Source organism: Musa acuminata, chromosome BXJ3-9 (genome assembly GCF_036884655.1).
Source record: "Musa acuminata AAA Group cultivar baxijiao chromosome BXJ3-9, Cavendish_Baxijiao_AAA, whole genome shotgun sequence".
Taxonomy (NCBI): domain Eukaryota; kingdom Viridiplantae; phylum Streptophyta; class Magnoliopsida; order Zingiberales; family Musaceae; genus Musa; species Musa acuminata.
Window position 1 is genome coordinate 38,807,614 of NC_088357.1, and position 18,846 is coordinate 38,826,459.

The 18,846-nt window shown below is 37.2% G+C and overlaps 2 protein-coding genes across 2 annotated transcripts; one reads left to right on the forward strand and one right to left on the reverse strand.

The window, feature by feature from the left end:
- The first annotated feature begins 4,572 nt into the window (after window positions 1–4,572).
- Window positions 4,573–8,909, forward strand: LOC135649239 (NAC domain-containing protein 53-like). Its single transcript, XM_065167440.1, has 6 exons — window positions 4,573–5,163; window positions 5,264–5,464; window positions 6,769–7,533; window positions 7,620–7,761; window positions 8,057–8,483; window positions 8,565–8,909. The coding sequence occupies exons 1-6, from the start codon at window positions 4,672–4,674 to the stop codon at window positions 8,599–8,601; spliced, it is 2,064 nt and encodes a 687-aa protein (XP_065023512.1). The 5' UTR covers window positions 4,573–4,671; the 3' UTR covers window positions 8,602–8,909.
- Window positions 8,910–9,540: 631 nt separating this feature from the next.
- LOC103998500 (superoxide dismutase [Cu-Zn], chloroplastic) lies at window positions 9,541–14,510 on the reverse strand. Its single transcript, XM_009419984.3, has 8 exons — window positions 14,133–14,510; window positions 12,751–12,812; window positions 12,632–12,671; window positions 12,311–12,406; window positions 12,193–12,224; window positions 11,969–12,044; window positions 11,759–11,812; window positions 9,541–9,804 (listed from the first exon to the last, which is right to left on the reverse strand). The coding sequence occupies exons 1-8, from the start codon at window positions 14,425–14,427 to the stop codon at window positions 9,776–9,778; spliced, it is 684 nt and encodes a 227-aa protein (XP_009418259.2). The 5' UTR covers window positions 14,428–14,510; the 3' UTR covers window positions 9,541–9,775.
- Between the last annotated feature and the right edge of the window lie 4,336 nt (window positions 14,511–18,846).

Consider the following 18,846-nt stretch of genomic DNA (forward strand, 5'->3'; position numbering starts at 1 on the left):
CTCGTTTTAAATTCTTTGTGCTTGTGTTACTTAACAAGGGATGAGATGGGTATTTATAGGCCTCAAGTTGATTCAAACTTGGAGCCTAAAAATATCTCATTCCGAGTTTTCTGGGTACGAGCGGTACCACCGCCAATGTCAGTCTGACACTAACACTACACTGGGTAGTACCACCGCTTGACAGGGGCGGTGCCACCACCTAGCACCCTACCACTAGGCGGTACCACTGCCCAGAATTCCTGGGGTGTTATTCCCCAGGCGGTGCCATCGTCGGCCAAGCTTTCAGCATCTTGGTTAGGCCTTGAATCTGGCCTAAACCAGCTCAACTTTGGGCCTAGTTGGCCCCTAACAGAGTTGATGGGGTTACTTCTCAATCTCAACTCTAATTATGTGCTAACTACGATTCCTAAGACATATTCTAAGTAAAATAAGTCTGATTTCTTTCGGTAAACTTTCGATGATCTCTCGGCAATGGTCTAACAGACTCCCAACAAGCTCCTTGATTTCACAACGATCTTTTTGGTGAGTTCCGACGAGCTTCTTTGGCAAGCTCCAGGACTTCTTGGTCAATTCCGATCGAACTTCCGACGAATGTCCGAACTTCCGATGAACTCTCAAACTCCTAATGAAATCATGTTCTTGACTCTGGGACTTCATTTTGCTTTATGTCTTACTATCGTAGTTAATCCTACACACATAAAAACATACTTCGATCTAGACAATTATTACTAAGTATGAATCATGTTGTCGGGCATGTTATTGGTTCATCAACACTTCGTCTGATTCTTCGAAGCATCGTCCTCTCTTGTGGCCTATTACCCAATCGATCAATTGATTTCCGTAACTCCGATATCCTTAGCGCAATATCCGATCTGGCAACGATGTTTGATCATCATCAAAATCTAAAATTCAATAAGAAAAAATTTTATTCAATTATGTCAGAATACATGAATATTGATGACAAGACCACCACCTCGACGAAGATGCATCAAATAATGTTTGCGCTCTACCTACTTACAAAAATATGCATCAAATAATTCCCCGTATGTCAGAACTGACTAAACTAATAAAGTCAGCATGCATGTCACATACATTCAATCTTTGTTCTATATAATTCGAGTACGTAAGCTATAATGTCACAGAAAAGTAAACATTATGAGATAATTACTTGCAAGTAGAGATTAAACAACAATAGCAATTAAATTTAACAACATCATATTTAATCCCAACAAATGATAATAGGATAAACATAAATAATGACATCATATTTAATATCAAGTTAGAAAATCCAATACAAATGTCAATAGAACTCAGTTTATGCTAGCTATTAATATGATAATAGGATAACCAACAATATCTAGTTTTATTACATTCAAACAAGCAAATCAAATTAATTCATCTGACTCATAACAATGTCTTCAGTTTGCATATAATGATGGCAGCTTCTTCCTCGTCTGAAATTGGATCTCTCTCCTTCTATAAAAAAATATAAATTTTTAATTAACAAGATTATATTTAAAACAAGGTGTTGTTTATCGTTAACAAATTGTTAACCTTACGTTAAATGCTATCCATATCCACATATTTCTTTTTTTTTGCATAGTATTATTGTTATCTGTTGGAGAAATTATATCATCGGCTTTAATGGTGGTATTATCGACTTTATTATGAAACTTTATATTCTCCTTAATGTTTGAAATGGTTTTATCCTTAACTTTATTCTTCTCCTTCATATTCTCCTCATAATTTTTAATGTTCTCATTAACAGTTCTAAGAATTGCCTCTATATTTTCGTTAATTTTTTGTTCATACAAGTTTTCTCCGTAGCCCAATTTTATCAACTTCAGTTTTTCTGATAGTTTTCTCTAACTTAATCTTATTCTTCTTTTCAACACTACGATCTTTATTGAGCTGTGTCAAATACATAATTTATTTTTATTCTAAATTCTCCTCATCACCAAGGAATTCAGTAATAATATTATTAAGCCCATGTTCTACTATGAATGATAAAAAAATGAATAGTTTGTAAGTAAAATGATAATCAGCACATATTTAGAAGACATATTACAGACAAAAATCCTAAATAGCCATTTCCTCATCAGAGTCATGCAGCGCTATAATTAAAGTTTCTAATGAGATATAATTCATTATCAAAGATGAGAAATAATGATAATACGGATTACCTAATGCCTCTGCCATCAAATTAATTGCACGATCTCCATTTGGTAAATAGAGAAAAATAGAAACATTAATCACTATGAATGATAAATGAACCCCATTGATTATAAACATGTCTTTTATATCCCATGGCTCAAGAATGCTTCATAAAGGTCCTCGAGAAAGAGCAATAAAGTTTCTCGAAAAAGAGAAAATCTAGAATATCAATGAAATATTCAAATGGGGTACGCATCAGATTATCCGAATGATATTGTCTTAGTGAAATTGACACGAAACGACCTCTACTATGCTTTTAGAGTGCCATAAAGAAGTATCAGATAAAACTACGACCATTCATCGTCCAAATTGGATAGGATTTTTCCATCACTTCCTCTTCATGTTCTGATAATTTAGATGGATCAAAAAACTAATCAACATATGGAACTGTGATTATATGTTTAATAAATTTTCATTCATATATGAGAAATAATATAATTTAATAAATACGAAATAAAAAACATCCTCAGTATTGTCCTTTTTTTTTTTTGCTTATACGAGTATAGGAAGCCCAAAAATGATATGCCTGAAATTAACTAAAAATGAATTACTTTCACCTTGCTGCCATATTTCTTTAATATATATATATATATATATATATATATATAATGTATTTATATGAATTATCTATTTATATAAAATTTAGTTTATGTTGAGAAAATCCTAGAGGGTTAGTGCAGGGGTATCGAGGAGAGAGCTGCAAAAGTGAGATGTCATAGACGAAGGTATTATGACTACTTCCTCTTAGGCTTCTTTATTGTGAGAGATCCGAAACGAAAATCAAAGATAAGGAAGTCTTCCTTGTGACCATACCCTAAAGATCAAAGACAAAAATGAAGATGAAGACACCTATGTTGATGACGTACATTACACGTGAAGCTACACCGAGGAGTTTTTGGTATTGCTTCGAGCAGAAAATGTTACATTGGGGAGAAGACCATAAAACGTAGAGTCCATAGGGCTCTTTTTGTTTATGATTTAGGGTCTAGTAATCTTTTTTCTTGGTTTGACTTGAACCATTATTTTCTTAAGAATAAATCGAATTCAAAAATATGATTTATTACCAGAATGAGACTATCTATAAGAATAAATAAATAGGGATTGCTCTAAGAGCAATATTGATCTTTAGGGGCTTTTTTAGGTAATAGTCCAAAGATATAAACAAAATCCAGTGAGAATGAATATACCATAATAAAAATATATGTTATACTAAAATATATAAAGAAATAGATGAAATTTAATGAAAATGGATGTCCCATAATAAAGAAGGATAATTTCCCTAGAAATATCTATATTTTAGGAATTTCCCAATCGGTACCCATTGTTTTTTTTAACAGTACTCTTAATTTAAAATACCTAAAATACCCCTCACTAATTCTAACTACCAAATTTTCTCATCCATTTTTTTTACCTATTTTAAATTGTTACAATGTTTTCATTTGGCTCATTTATACTATTTTTAATAATATTTATAATATTTTTATTGAGGCAATAAAAACACTATAAGTGCTATTAAAAAATATTGTAAGTGATATAATATTATGTCTCTTTGTTGTCATTACTCATAGACCATTATCATATCATACTTTTAGGCTTGTAATTGATTTGGTTGATATTTATAATATTTTTTAAATAAATTTTATAGTATTTTTATTATAGTAACCAAATACTATAACAGATCAATTTTTGAATTCTATTTGGGCACTTGGGTGATGTTGTTCCTAAACTATTATAAATATCTATTTAAATATTAAATTATTTTAGTATATTTTGATTTTATTTGACTCATTTATAATATTCTTAAATATATTTTATAGTATTTTTATTATGATGATCGAGATACTATAACAAGTCAAAATAGGTCAAAACACAATAACAAATAAGATATTTTTTAAGGATAATTTAGGTATTTTTAAATTAGAGATATTATTTAAAAATTTAAAAATGGGAATACCTTTTGAGAAATATTTAAAATGGGTATTTATTATGTTATAATTCCTGTTTTTATGTCCTAATTTCCTGTCCTCGTATGGTTTGGTAATTAACGAAATGTCGAATAGCGAAGTGAAAAAATAGTAAACGGAAAAATCATAAATGTCCTCTCTGCATATTCGGACCACTTGGTATATTAACACTAATCTTAAGGAACCCCGAGCTACCATCAGTAGCCCTTCTTTGCCCAGGATTCGGAAATGTCACCGGTTAATAGTACGTATGAAACCCTACTCGATGACGTGGAAGATTGTAAAACGTCCGATGAGGAGCCGCAGAACGATCGCGTACGAAAGACCAGTGGCGATAGTACTACTTTCTTTTCGCGCAAGTCTCCTCGATGGGAAGTGCCCCAAAGCCGTAGAAAGTTAATACGAAGAACAATCGAGAACCTCTTCCATCCTTATACCTAATCCTTTGATCGAAACCCTCACAGAATCCTCCGCCGATCCCCGAATCGATCCGATGCCCCGCCGATCTATGAACGCCGGCAACGCCGCCTCCTCTGACCAGCTGCCCCCCGAGGCCGCGTCGAGTCTCGCTCCCGGCTTCCGCTTCCACCCCACTGACGAGGAGCTCGTCAGCTACTACCTAAAGCGGAAGGTCTGCGGGCGCCCGCTCCGCATCGATGCTGTCGCCGAGGTGGACCTCTACAGGTGCGAGCCCTGGGACCTCCCCGGCCGCTCCCGGATCCGCAGCCGCGACCTGGAGTGGTACTTCTTCAGCCCCCTTGACCGTAAATACTCCAACCGATCGCGGACCAACCGCGCCACCCCGCAGGGGTACTGGAAGACCACCGGCAAGGACCGCCCCGTCTGCCGTGGTCCCCGCGTCGTCGGCATGAAGAAAACGCTCGTTTACCATGCTGGCCGGGCGCCACGCGGCACCAGGACGAACTGGGTGATGCACGAGTACCGCCTCAAGGATGAGGAGTTGACCCAGGCCGGCATTTCGCAGGTACACGATGCATCGATCTTTTTTTTTTTAGCTTCTCTTTAGATGAAATCAAGTTCTTCGGGTCGGACGAGAATTGATTTTGGTATTCTGGGTGGGGAAGAATGCGTTCGTGGTATGCAGGATCTTTCAGAAGAGCGGTGCCGGACCCCAGAATGGAGCTCAGTACGGAGCACCGTTTCTTGAGGAAGAGTGGGAAGTGGAGGCGGATGATGCGGTAGTTTTAATGCCAGATGGTGGAGAAGATGATGAGGTTAATGAGGCCGCAGAACAGGAGTATTTGCACTTCGGTGATTTCGTAAAGGTGCATCAACCTGTAAATCTTGTTACTTCTTGGATATCTGCTGACTTCACATTTTTCATACTAACTCTTGATTATACTCCTTATTTTTCTTAGTCTACCATACATAAATTCTCATATGTGTCATCTGTATACTGTCATTTGTTCTAATCATTGCTAGCAGAAGCATGCTACTATATTATTATTGTTGGTTCGTATCTTTAAATATCTTTATAGAGCAACGCAGACTTCTACTGAGAAATTTACGCAAGATGAACTTGTAGCTTGTTTTTCATTTAAGTTCATGCCCTGGAAACCTAGGTGTACTTGTTATACCCTTCTGCACAAACTCTCTTTTAATTCATTCTGGTCAAACTCTTATTGTTTAGTTTTATTTATTTCTAAGCAGTGACTGCTTTTTCCTCCTAATAAAATAGATACTGCCAAGTTCGGCACAAATGTCTGGTGGAATTGAACATTTTAGTGTCACAAGTAGCACAGCCATATCTAGCTATCAAATTGGTGGCCTTTAAAGTACTTCAAATGTGAAGGAAAGTACGTTCAAAGCGGCACATCCATTGGATTTCTTCATAGTTTGAAGTTCATAAAGACTAGATGATTTGGGCAACGGCTTGTTTCTACACTTGTAGTCATGAATGAGAAATTTTAGGAAAAGTTGGAAACCTATCTTAGAGATACTAGCAGCAGCAAGGTTTCAGCCAGTCTTTCAATTATAAGTCAATAACACAGAGTGGGATATCATAAATTCATGTTTTTCCTAGAGTCATATTGAAGGAACTGGTAAAATCTTGAGTGCTTTGAGATTCCAAGGTCAACGACCTTAGGTAAGGGTTGATGTGGCACTTGAATGGTTCTTACATAGAGATGCATGGAAAGAACATGGTAAATTTTATGTTCACCATGTGCACATGGATGTCACATTAATGTTTCGTGGATACCATTTCAATATGATGTGTCAAGAATTTCTATGGCAGAACATGCAGGAATCATGTGTTACTTAAAAGCGTATCTAAACTTTGTAGCAGTTTATTAGAAATTTGGAACTTTGAAGGAGTATGCAAGTCTGAGAGTTTGGTGAGGCACATAGAAAATTGCTTTGTCAATCGTGCAAACTTCTTGCACACATCTTAGTACCAGCAGATCTGATGAAATTTATGTTATATTGTTTTGCTTATTTTATCAGATCTGATATTGTATTCTATGTGAAAAAGTAAGCATGGAAGAGAAAAAGTAGAAAAATGAGACTAACATATAGCATCAAGGGTGGTTTTAATTACTCATTTTTGTTGATGTATGATTATTTTCAGAATGTGGACTTGGAGAATCAACATGTGAATGCTTCCAACCTTGTGGCAGATCTTGATGAGGACTATGGTGGCCTTACAGAAGATGCCACCATTTTACTGGACGAGACAGTCGATGACACTAGCTTCACCAACATGGTTGAGTGTATTGATGAACCTGGACAGCAGATTAGCCAAACTCCCACTGATGACATGGAAAAGGAAACTCTCATGGAAGAACACACTCATAATCATAGTCCCCCAAATGAAAAGGATGAATATGTGGAGTTGAATGACCTTACAGATTCTGCAAATGTGACATTCCCACTAAGTGAAGAATCTAGTTATCCCATAAGAACTTTCCATGCTCAGAATATGTATGGGATAGATGGAAATAGCAACTTGCAGAAAATGCTTGACATTGAGGAGTTCTTTGACACCATGAGCCAGAATTCTGACCCCTTGGAATCATACCAGATGACCTCGGCACAGGATAATTTCTATGTCCAACCAAATGATTTGAGTCCTGGTCCTGGTGGTTGCCCTTCGAGCCAACAGCTTCAAGAAAACATGGTATTCTGTGATGCACCTAGTGATAATCTAGCATTCGAGCATGAAAAGGATCAATTTACACACTCACCTGTCGATGACACGTCTGGTTTTGAGATGATTGATGACTTATTGGCATATTTTGATGCCACTAATGATAAGTTATACTATGACACTATAGGTTTTCCAGGATGCTCAGAATGTACTAGTTCATCTGACAAGTCCAACTTTGCTGGAGAGGTAAGAGCTGGCAGACTCTTAAATTTGTAGAAGAGCATTTCATGATAACTTAGATCGCTTATCTGTTCTCATTCCATATACAATAGGTTTGTGATGGCAATTGCTCAACAAGCAAGGCACCAGCACAGGTGCCAGATACACATATTGTAGGTGGAGCATCATCCTCAGCTTCATCTGTTGCTTGTAGTAAGACGGAGGGCAACCATGAGGATGTAACTGTTAAACCAGGTATGCATTACAACCTCAACAATAACATACACAAATTAGTGTTTCAATCACTCTGCAAATGATATAGTCGGTGTGCGAAAATCCCAAGTTCCTCCTAATGTCACTGAAGGCCCTTTGTTTTATTTTGTATCATGTTTTCCTGCTAAAAAATTGATATTCTCACCTAGTTTGTGATTGGTTTCAAATACCATAGTAGATTATTTGGCGATGGTTAGTTGCATAATTGACACACAGTAATTCAGCCTCAGTCCTCTACAGTATAGTCCTACACAATTTCATCAAAACTCTGGTGCAGATGCTCACATGAAGGATGGAAATGACAAAACCATTTCAAAATGTCTGGTGAACATGCTGGGCTCGATCCCTGCACCCCCTGCATTTGCTGCTGAGTATCCTGCTGGCGCTGCAAAATCAATGGCACAGACGTCCGCACTCCACCCGGCCAGCTCAATCCATCTCACAACTGGGTTTGTTCACATCTGTGATCCCACGGTATCAGGAAGTGTGGGACACTGGTCATTGCAGAAGAACGGGCATGCGAGCTTTATCCTTTCCTACAGGATGGCAGACAATGTATCTAGAAAAACTTCAGACTTTGTGCCTTCTTCTAAGAATCAGGTTGATGCAGTATCAGTGGTGCTTCGAGGTGGCTTATATGTTCTCTTCCTTCTACCACTGTTTCTTACAATCAGCTATAAAGTGGGGATCACTATATGTGGCAGGTATGGTGGTTTTCTATATTTAACGATATGACACATGGATATAGTAGGACTAACACCAGTTATTTGTTTTTTCTTGTGTAGGAGCTGGTTCAATAACAACGCTTGGCATTACTTGTAGCTGGTTCAAGTCCTTGGAACCTCATGATCATCCGTCCTTGATTCCAAACCAGTGGTGACTGTGCATGATGATGGCAGCAATAAGACTATTGTGGCAGATATAATAGTTCATCTGCATCGCGATGCATGGAGAACGGTTGTTGTATCTTGGTTCAACCGCTGTGCTGTATTTTGGTTCAAGTACAAGAGATACAAATATATATATATATATATATATATATATATATATATATATATATATATATATATATATATGAACTTGTTAAACGTTTGTGCTAATATAGCCCAGGCAAAAGGGTTTGATCGGGATACTCCAACATAAAATAACTTATCCAACTGATTAAGACAGATAGTTCATTCGCCTTTTACATTTGGAGTATCATAGACGTTACAAGGCTCGGTTACGTGGTGATCACATGGCATGAGCATGCTAATTGAACTAAGGTGAAACCCTGCTTGGGGAGGGGGGGGTGGGGAGGGGGTTTGTCAAATCGCCTCTCCAAAGATTTTAGGAGTTAACTTAGCAGAAATCTTAGGGAAGAGGTTGAATACTTACAGAAAAAACACATGGCTGAAATCTTCAGACTCCATCATACATGTATGCTGGGCATCGTGCTTCTTAGGTGAGGTGGTATTGAATCGCCTACCGATAGAAAAAAATGTCTGCAAGTAACAGCGACAAGCAAAAATAAATGACTAATTGGTAGTCAGAAACAATTTTTTTTATGCTTGCAATCGAGCCAGTCACAAAATGCTCCAAGTGATGTACTTGCAAGTAACAGAATGTTTAAACCTAAGCTACTAGCTGCAAATGCACTCGCAGGCAACCAGACAGTCCCTTGATGAACATGACTTGCTTTAGCTCATAACCCTAGCCCAAAAGTGGCTAGAGAAGCTGCACAAACTGGTACGACTTACAAACATGATTTGGACCATGAAAAGAATAATGCAGCTCAAACTGCAGTCTTGAATTTATTTTAAAAATCACAATTAATTATCCTAACCAGATTGATACTCAAATTATTAGGTGGCATCTTAAGATACAAAAAGGGAAACAGAGTCTTGTTTCTTATGCACATGCCCCAATGAGATGCTAGAAACCATTAGGTTCATCGACTTGGAAACAAGTTCCACTGCCTGCAAATGAACAAGCTTTTCTAGGATGTATGAAATAATTACTCGGCTGGAGTCAAACCAACAACACCTGCATAGATAACACATTGTTTAATAGAAAATAATTGTGCAAACTCATGAAAAATCTGTAAACAACTAAAACAGTTAAGCCAAATTAACCATTTTACATCTACACAAGCATCAGTATGAAAATCCTGCCTCTAAGGGTGCTCCAGATACAATCAACTGGTGATATGTCTGATACAAGATGTCAAAAAGTCCAGAATAAAAATTACAAAAAGATTCAAAGGACAACGTGAATGCATGCTTGAATTCAAAATTTAAAGCACTGTTCCCCACACCAAATACACACTAAAACTCCCACTGGTCCCCTTTGTCCTCTCATCTTGTTTACCTCTGAGTATTGACATACAGATTAGTAAAAATTGATTTATCATATTAACAACATTTTCTTTTTGTGCTCATTTACCGCTTTGGGTTATGATTCCATAGTTCTAAAACTGCTTCTTATTTTACTTGGATGATTCATAATATTTACACCTCTGTCATCTAATTTTAGATGGTCAACTTGTGCGAAATCATTTGTTGCTTTCCGAATTATTTTATGAGATAAATTACACAACATGGAAAAGGTAATTATGAACCCATGCGTAATCTTTGTTCACTATCTCAAGATCTTCTTCCTCATTACTGTTCATCAATCAAATTACATCTCTCAAGATAACACCCTCAAGTTTATTAATCTTGAGACAGTGAACCACCACCATTTTTAGGCCCTCATTAGGATTGCATCTCTTAACTTTCTTTTAGAATATAAATGACAAATACGTTGTCTACTTCCGTGATAGCTTATTAGTGACAATGAGTTGTCATCCACAAGTAATCAAGGGAAAGGAATCAAGCAAAAAAACCTCAGCAAGGAGTCAGATATTTTTACTTTCTCTCAGCTCAGCAAAAATAAAATGTATAGTTCAACATATTTATCTTGATGCTTTTGCTCTAGTGTGCAAACAACAGCAACAGGATGCCTTTTATTTGAAATGAGATGTGTATGTTATATGAAGAAGTTCCAATTAAAAAGACCAGCGAACATTTCAGTATTAGTCATATAAAAGAGAACTCCTCAAAGATTTCAAGTTCAAGTATGATGGTCTATCTAACTTCAATCGACCATCTCAATCAAGAAAGAAGTTAAGCAAGCAACCAAATGACATACTTTACCATCTCATAATGAATAATGAATAATGAATTGGCTATCATATAATGCCCCTGCAATGTGATTTTTCATTCTTCCATATAATGTAATCTTCTGCAGCAATTCTCTTGCATGGGCCAAAAATAAAAATGTCACCTACAATAACTTGGATTGGTACCTTGTGGCAACTAGGTTTAGCCATAAGTTGGTCATACATCTCATTATAATGAATAACAGATTCAAGTATGTCCCTGAAAGGTGATTTTTAATTTTTATGAAACGTAATATCCCACAACAATTCTCTTGCACTGGTCATATATGAACATGGTACATTGGCAAGTGGTGGGACCCATTATTTCTTTAGGTGCATTCTTAAACAAGATAAATTCCAAGTCCTGTTTGTTAAATTAGTCTGTTTTGTCTCTTTCCGGAGAAAATTTCATCCACCCTAAAAGGTTATAATGGACTAATAAGATTTTACTAACAGGAGATGTGTTACCACAGACCACAGTCTTACATGTTCTTCTCATGAACATACACAATTTTTTGTTAGATAATTCACAGTAGAGATTCGTGAACTATGGTGTTGAACCTCTACCAGGGTGGTGCTCAAAACTCCTAATTTCCTTGTAATATCCAATGCTTAAACACGAAAAGAATATCATTCAATTGTGACATTAAGGCCACTAACCGTAATTCCTACTGCCTTCTTCCTTAGTTGTTTCCAATAAGAGCTAGAAACTTCAAACGAAACTAAAATAACAACCAAAATAGCTAGGAAGATAGGAGTTCATTCAAGAAAAAGACAACATTAATATATATTGCATACCACATGCCAATCTTCCTCCAGCATTTCCAGTGGTAAGGCTAAGTTCATGACCACCTGGGGACACCACAGAGTAACGTGAAACTTAATCCAAAAAACAGAGGAAGGAAGAGAAATATTGAAAAGAAGGGACAACAAACACATGCTTCCACGAAGTACTCAGTAATTCATTATATACAGTAGTGAAAGAACTAAACATATACTAAGTGCTACCTTTTCCCAGATCATCCTCAAGTTCATGAACCACTAAGGCCCTGCCAACAACTGAATTCAGCCCAGACAAAGGTATCTATATATTCATCACAGAGAAAAATAAAAGAACAAGATAAGAACCAGCTAGTAATAAGATATAGGCCTAAATAAAAATGAAAAGTGTGAAAAAAAGAAAGGACTGTGATACAGAGGAACAGAGACCAAGCAACCCATCAAATCCTGACCTGACTGTCCACCTTTGTTGCCTCAGCTACACCTGTAGTTTTGAAAGCAATATGCACTCAAAAGACAACTCAATCAGCAATAAAGATAGTACAAAATGAAGGATGGATAAAAGTCTGCCTTCAGAGTTGGCAACTATGTTTCCCAGATCACCCGCATGACGGACTTCATCTTCAGGAGCACCATGTGTCATTTTGTTAGGGTTGAAGTGAGCCCCTGTCAGAACGAATTGGTGCTTAATTACAATGACAACACATGAGATGACAGAGAATGTATAATAGAATCCTGGTTAACCAGGAGTTTACAAAGTCTATCCTAACCTGTAGGCATCATATACTATAGCATTAACTAAGAGTATCATTAGCAAATGTGAGAAATATATCATGAAGTTTTATCATTTGCACATGTGAAAAATATGTGATACAAATGGCTAAGTTAAACCTGTTGAAATGCAGCCATTTGTTGTGTCGCCATACTCATGCTACAAAACAGAACAAGTAGAGCATGTTTAGAAGTCACTTATTTATTTTTAGGATGAAAAATAGAAAGTAGTTACTCACTAGATGAAAACCATGAAGTCCAGGTGTGAGTCCAGTGACACGAACATTAACTGTTGTAGGACCTATTGCAGAAACATATAGACAGTGAAGTTTCATAGCAATGTCACACATGAACTGAAAGCAACAATCGAGAAACACTTATACATATGATCAACTTTATGTTATGAAGGTAGACATTTGATTACAGAAAATATTAGATTAAATGGGGCATTCTATGTTGCTCCTTGCAACCTGAATGACTAGGTTCGAGACACAAAGTAGCCTCTCTGCTTGTACTACTTATATTGACCCTCCCTAGCCCTTGAATTGGTGAGAGTCTCATGAGATGGGTTTTCCCAACTTAAGTATACATTCTGGGTCACCAATATGATACATGCACAAGAAACTAGTTTTGTTTCCTCAACAGAATGTACATCAACATTCAAATTGATTGGCCATAACCCTAGAAGAATAGAAATCTGGCAAAGAAAGCTGTAAGTTAATATGGTGTCAAAAAACATGCATTTTCAACTTTTTTTCCTCATGAAATTTGATTGTTTTGTCTTCAAGCAAGGAAAAACTCAAAGCAAATTCAAAACATTGCACCAAATTAGGCACATTACAGAGTTATATTGATCAACTGAAAGACCAGTATTACAGGTTTAGTTCTTACTCAAAGCAAATTCAAAACATTGCACCAAATTAGGCACATTACAGAGTTATATTGATCAACTGAAAGACCAGTATTATAGGTTTAGTTCTTACTAAAACATTATTCGTGCACTCATCCCAGGTTTCCAACGTCAGTTTCATAAGAAAGAAACTTGTGCTCCAAAATTGTAGAACTACCTAAGGCGCATGCTACATAACATGAGTATTTTCTAGTGAAATTTGCTCAATTCATATCATTCAACACTTCAAATTTGCATAACAAATGTCCTAGAGATGTTTGAATTTGCAGGCATTTGAAAAGCTCCGAACCCTTTCTTTTAGATAAAAAAAAGCTTTCTACAAATCATCGATTTCATCCACAACTAAACAATACACCACCACCACCACCGTCAACAGCAACAACAACAAGTCCTAATGTTCCAACTGTTTGGAGCTTAGCTTAGGCAAAATGCAGCTCACAGTGTAACAGGCAAAAATAATAATCAAAATAAAATCTAACCAACCAAAGACATGTCCATTGAAACAACTAAAAATCATCGTGTACCAATGTTATTAAACCCCTAAAACCCTAAAAGTGGAGAGAATCGAAATCAAAATCTACTCATCCAAAGACATTGCCATCGAAACGACTCGAAATTACAGTAAGCATGTTATTCAACGCTCCAAACCCTAAAAAGGAGAGAGAGAGAGAGAGAGAGAGAGAGAGAGAGAGAGAGAGAGAGAGAGAGGACCATTGTCTTCTTGGACGAGGGTGACGACGCCCTCGACGTCAGAGTTCCCCTTGAGGACGGCCACGGCCTTCTTGATGACGGCAACGACGACGAGGGGCCTGGCGGCGGCGGGAGAGGCAGAGGAGGCGACCTTGGGAAAGGAGAAGGGAAGGCAGCGGAAGGGCTGGCCGAGGAGGGCGGAGCGAAGGAGGGGGCGAGCAGAGGAAGCCGGCGGGGCAAGGTGGGGAAGGGCGGCGGAGGAGGCGGAGAAGAGGAGGGTTTGGGCGGGCATCGCTGCGGCGAGTGTGGCTTGCATCAACCCGAAGCCGAGATAGGCTGCTCGACCAGATAAGGAGACGCTCTTTTATATTGCTACGTGTGTTCTTGGAGATGTCATTGAAGAACTTGTTTGTTTTCTGCCAAAGAAGCATAAATGGTTTCACTTTGCATTGAGAGTTTTTCTTTTTATTTTAAAAAAAATATTACTATGAGTTTATCATTCTTATTTCATTATTTTACTGACATTAATATTTTTTTTCAAATAATTTATAAAAAAATGTTGCATCCAAACACCAATTTTATGTACACTTCTTGTGGTTATAACTTAATTTTGTTTGGCAATATACATTATTCTCAAATATGAGTCAAGACAGCTTTGGTATCTCCTTTGCATTTAATTGAAAAACCTACGGCTTACACATAAATGTCAGTGTAATTTTTTTTTATTACCTGCTATAAGTTAACTATAGTCAAAATCCTAAATTACAGAAACATTATTTATACTATATTATATGATATATTAAATTTTGAAATAATAATTTTTTTATTTGTTATATGTATGTGATGGGAGAAATATACTCAACAAATGATAGTGACAATACACGTGATAGTTTGGTTAGCATAAGAGAGACAAGACTTTCTACCAAGCTAGACACAAGACTAAAAAAATAATTATGAGTTATCTGCTTTCACGACTCACGTGGATAAGTCCAAAAGACAATAATTATAGTCTATCTATTTGAAGTATATTTCGTAAGATATTTTTTTCCTTTTACTCGATATAAAAAATTATTTTTATATGATAATCAAAATAAAATATTTTTTTTACTATTTGTACTCATCTATTTATGGACTAATTTGAGCGTTGGAGGGATTAGGTTAGGAAATCCACACATAACCTTGGTCTTCATGCAAGTCGCCTTTAGAGCATATGGGCACATAACCTCAGGAAAGCTCCAAAGACACCTTGGCAACATCTCATCCTTTCTAACTACGTAAACTCGAGCAACATTAGACTGATTAGGATGTCATTGATTTTTCTTCTAATATTTTGGCACTAAAAAAAAGAGCCCATGTCATGGGAATATTAGCCCACTGATCTGTTCAATGAGTACTTCAATGAAAAAGCTTCGCCCTCAACCGATAGTACCTTCACTCACAAAGGGTAATAGCCAACATTTTCAAACCTCAAGCTTCCTCCTCAAACCCTGTTGTAATATTAGAATCTATTTAATGACCGAGATCTCTCTCTTTTAGAGATAACCCCGACCTATATGCTCATCTTAACCGAGGTCTTCCTGAACCTCACTCAATATAGACATCGATGGGAATGATATAGACCATCACCTTGCTCTTACTTCAATTAGTTAGTTGACGATGCTTCTTGCCCCACCAAACCTATAGTCCCACCAATGCTCATCGAGATTTTCCAACCCAATGTGGCATCGACTCCCAAGAACACTTGAAGCCTACTAAGCTACTAGTGGATGGGAGACTCCAATCCTCGATTGTGGAGTTTAGCGGACCACACCACCTTTAGTTTGCCTTACTTGAGTCTGAGGCATAATTAGCAGACTCCATAGAGGATATCATTTAGGCACAATTTCAATAGATAGGCTAATAATTGGAGGATATACATTGAGAGTTTTAATTGCCCAAGGGTAAAGATTTGACTAATTATACCTCGAGTCGATCACCATTTATTCAGAAGATCCAAGAGGAGCTTATCTATGCTAGCTTCCAACTCCTAACCTTAGAGGCATTTGATGATGATGCTGGCCCGACTGATAAATATCATAATCTTCTACACTCAAATATTCTTATACGACATATCAAATGCTCTCATGTATCGTACTTACTAGTAGTAAGTACTTTACAAGCCAATCACGTGAGTGATGACATGTGTGACAAGAGACTCTTTTTACTTATTATTTATTTGATATTTTTTTTCACTTTATGTTACCTATTACATATATTGTGATGTCCATGGATCTATGCAATGAGAATCAGATAATAATGAGATCATGATAATAAGACCGATTCACCTTCAAACAAAGACTCTAAATAATCTTAGTCATAGGTTACTCGAGAAGGACATCGAGATAACCAGATAAACTAGTGTATTGTATATCCATCTATATGATGGAGGTGGCTAGTCTTATAGTTGCTCATGGGGACATTAGGGATATAATGTAGGTGCTCATTAGAGAATGAGTTCACTGATCAATCTGCTCACTGAATGCTGAATGGTTGATGATACCTCATTGTTAGACAATGATTCTGTTATCCCAATGATATATCTGATTCTTAGACTTGAGACACTAAGAATATCTTGTATGAGTACTCCACTCTTTAATACCGAACTTATAAGCTTAGAAGTTCTATATTTAGCACAACTGATCATCGGGAGTAGCAACTAACCTTACGAGGACAATTCAGTGTCAATAAAGGATCACTCGCTCTCAGTGTCATGAGAGGAATATCCTATGTATTCTTGCTCAAGCAAATCCCTAACTAGGGTCATTTAAATTGAGAGAGAATGAGTTCTTCGGGAGAATCCGATTAGAGCGAGACTCGAGTAAAAACCATATAGGCCTGACAACACCATGTTTGATATACAATCTCTAGGATATTAGATGAATAACAGACTATAGATATACGATAATCGAGGATAGACAGATCTAATGGATTAGATTTCCTTGTATCGTCTATGGACTAGGCGTAGTGGCCTAATACGTTCGTAATTGATGATTGATTGAATTGTTATAAAAAATAATAATTTATTGAGTCAGAAGGAGTTCTGAAAGGTATGACTCATGGCCAGCTCAATATTAGGCCTCTATCTTATTAGATATTTAGAAAGCCCTTGAATTATTGGATCTTATGATTAAGATCTAATAAGAGCCAATGAGAGATTATTAGATAGAAATCCACTAATCTAATAGGCTTGGGTAGTTAGATAGAGATCTAGTACCTAATGGGACAGGATCCATTATGGTTAAGTTGATAGAGACCTCTATAAATAAGAGCGAATCAAAGGGGCATAGGCTAGACCCTTTTGGCTGTCACCTTCTATTCTCCTCTCCCCCTCCCCTTTTCAACCAACAACCCTTGTTTGGGGCATGTGGATAACGAGAAGAGCCGACACCTTCTTGATCACATGGTGTGCATGGAAAGGATGATTGTGCAGCGATTTGAGGAGTGTCTTTGTAGCCCCTACTGTAGGAAAATCTAACATCACATGCATAACGAAAAAATAGAAAACAAAAATCTTAAATTTCCTTAAAGGTATTCATTGTTGTGCGAAATTGGTGTGTAAAACCCGCAACACAAAAACTCACGTGTGAGATAGCTATGTTATCTAGGGAGATCGTATATCCCTAAATCCCTATATATCTATTGGAGAGGATGAAGGAGGTCAAGCATCATTCCTCTCTAGCAGTGATCCATATAGTAGGGCTGCGATAATGCTCCTTAAATCTCCACGCCTGCTATTTGAGGAGGAGAGGGGGAGAGGAGAATATGAGGTGGCAACAAAGAAGCCCCAACCTATGGGCCTTTAGTTCCCTCTTATTTATAGAGACCCCAATTAACTCTAATGGATCATGTCCTATTGGTATTAGATCTTCATCCAATTATATAAGCTTATTAGATTAATGGGTCTCTACCCAATAATCTTTTATTAGCTCTTATTGGATCTCATCCAAGGGATTCAATAATTCAGGAGCTTATTTGATATCCAATAAGATATGGGCTCCAGCAATCACACTAGGTTATCATGGACCACAGCCTAATATGATCATGCCCGAGCAAGTGGGCCTAATCACTCACATTAAGATCTATGTGTGTAGTAGTGCATCTCCATGCCCTATGATCATCCTTCTCATCCTCATCGATTCTGTTTGTATCTCGACGCATCTCCATGCATCACGATCGTTCGTCTCGATCTCGTGGGTTCCGCTATCGCTTTACGCTCCTATTGTGCCTCCTCATGTGATTACAACTTAATCATAGGCACGTAGGCCCAACAATAAATGAGAATAAAATTGGAGGCTCGCAGGCTCCAATAATAATAATCATATGTATACACATCACATGGTCCATGATTATCCATCCACATCATACATCACATGTACACATCATCATCATGCAGGACTACTATATAATATATATAATGTTAGGACCGGAGCGACACTAAGAGAGGGGGGGTGAATTAGTGCAACGGTAAAGTATGATAAACTTTCGACGATTTAAACACTTTCGGAAACTTCGTACGATAAAAGCAACGTTTCGTTTGAAACTATTTCGATTGCATTTTAACTTGAAGGCAGTAAGCTATCGAAGGGATTTGCAGTAAGGTAATAGCAGGAAGTAAATGCAAACCAGAGAAGACGGTAGTTTATAGTGGTTCGGTCAATCGTGACCTACATCCACTCCTCCGATTCCTCTTCCGTCG

Bases quoted from the DNA above. Each gene is read 5' to 3' on its own strand.
- LOC103998500 (XM_009419984.3), bottom strand. From the start codon at position 14,427: ATGCAAGCCACACTCGCCGCAGCGATGCCCGCCCAAACCCTCCTCTTC. The intron at 12,672-12,750 runs GTGAGTAACTAC...TCTGTTTTGTAG, and splicing joins GACTTCATGGTTTTCATCTA to CATGAGTATGGCGACACAAC. The intron at 12,407-12,631 runs GTTTAACTTAGC...TCGTTCTGACAG, and splicing joins AAATGGCTGCATTTCAACAG to GGGCTCACTTCAACCCTAAC.
- LOC135649239 (XM_065167440.1), top strand. From the start codon at position 4,672: ATGCCCCGCCGATCTATGAACGCCGGCAACGCCGCCTCCTCTGACCAG. The intron at 7,534-7,619 runs GTAAGAGCTGGC...CATATACAATAG, and splicing joins AGTCCAACTTTGCTGGAGAG to GTTTGTGATGGCAATTGCTC. The intron at 7,762-8,056 runs GTATGCATTACA...ACTCTGGTGCAG, and splicing joins GGATGTAACTGTTAAACCAG to ATGCTCACATGAAGGATGGA.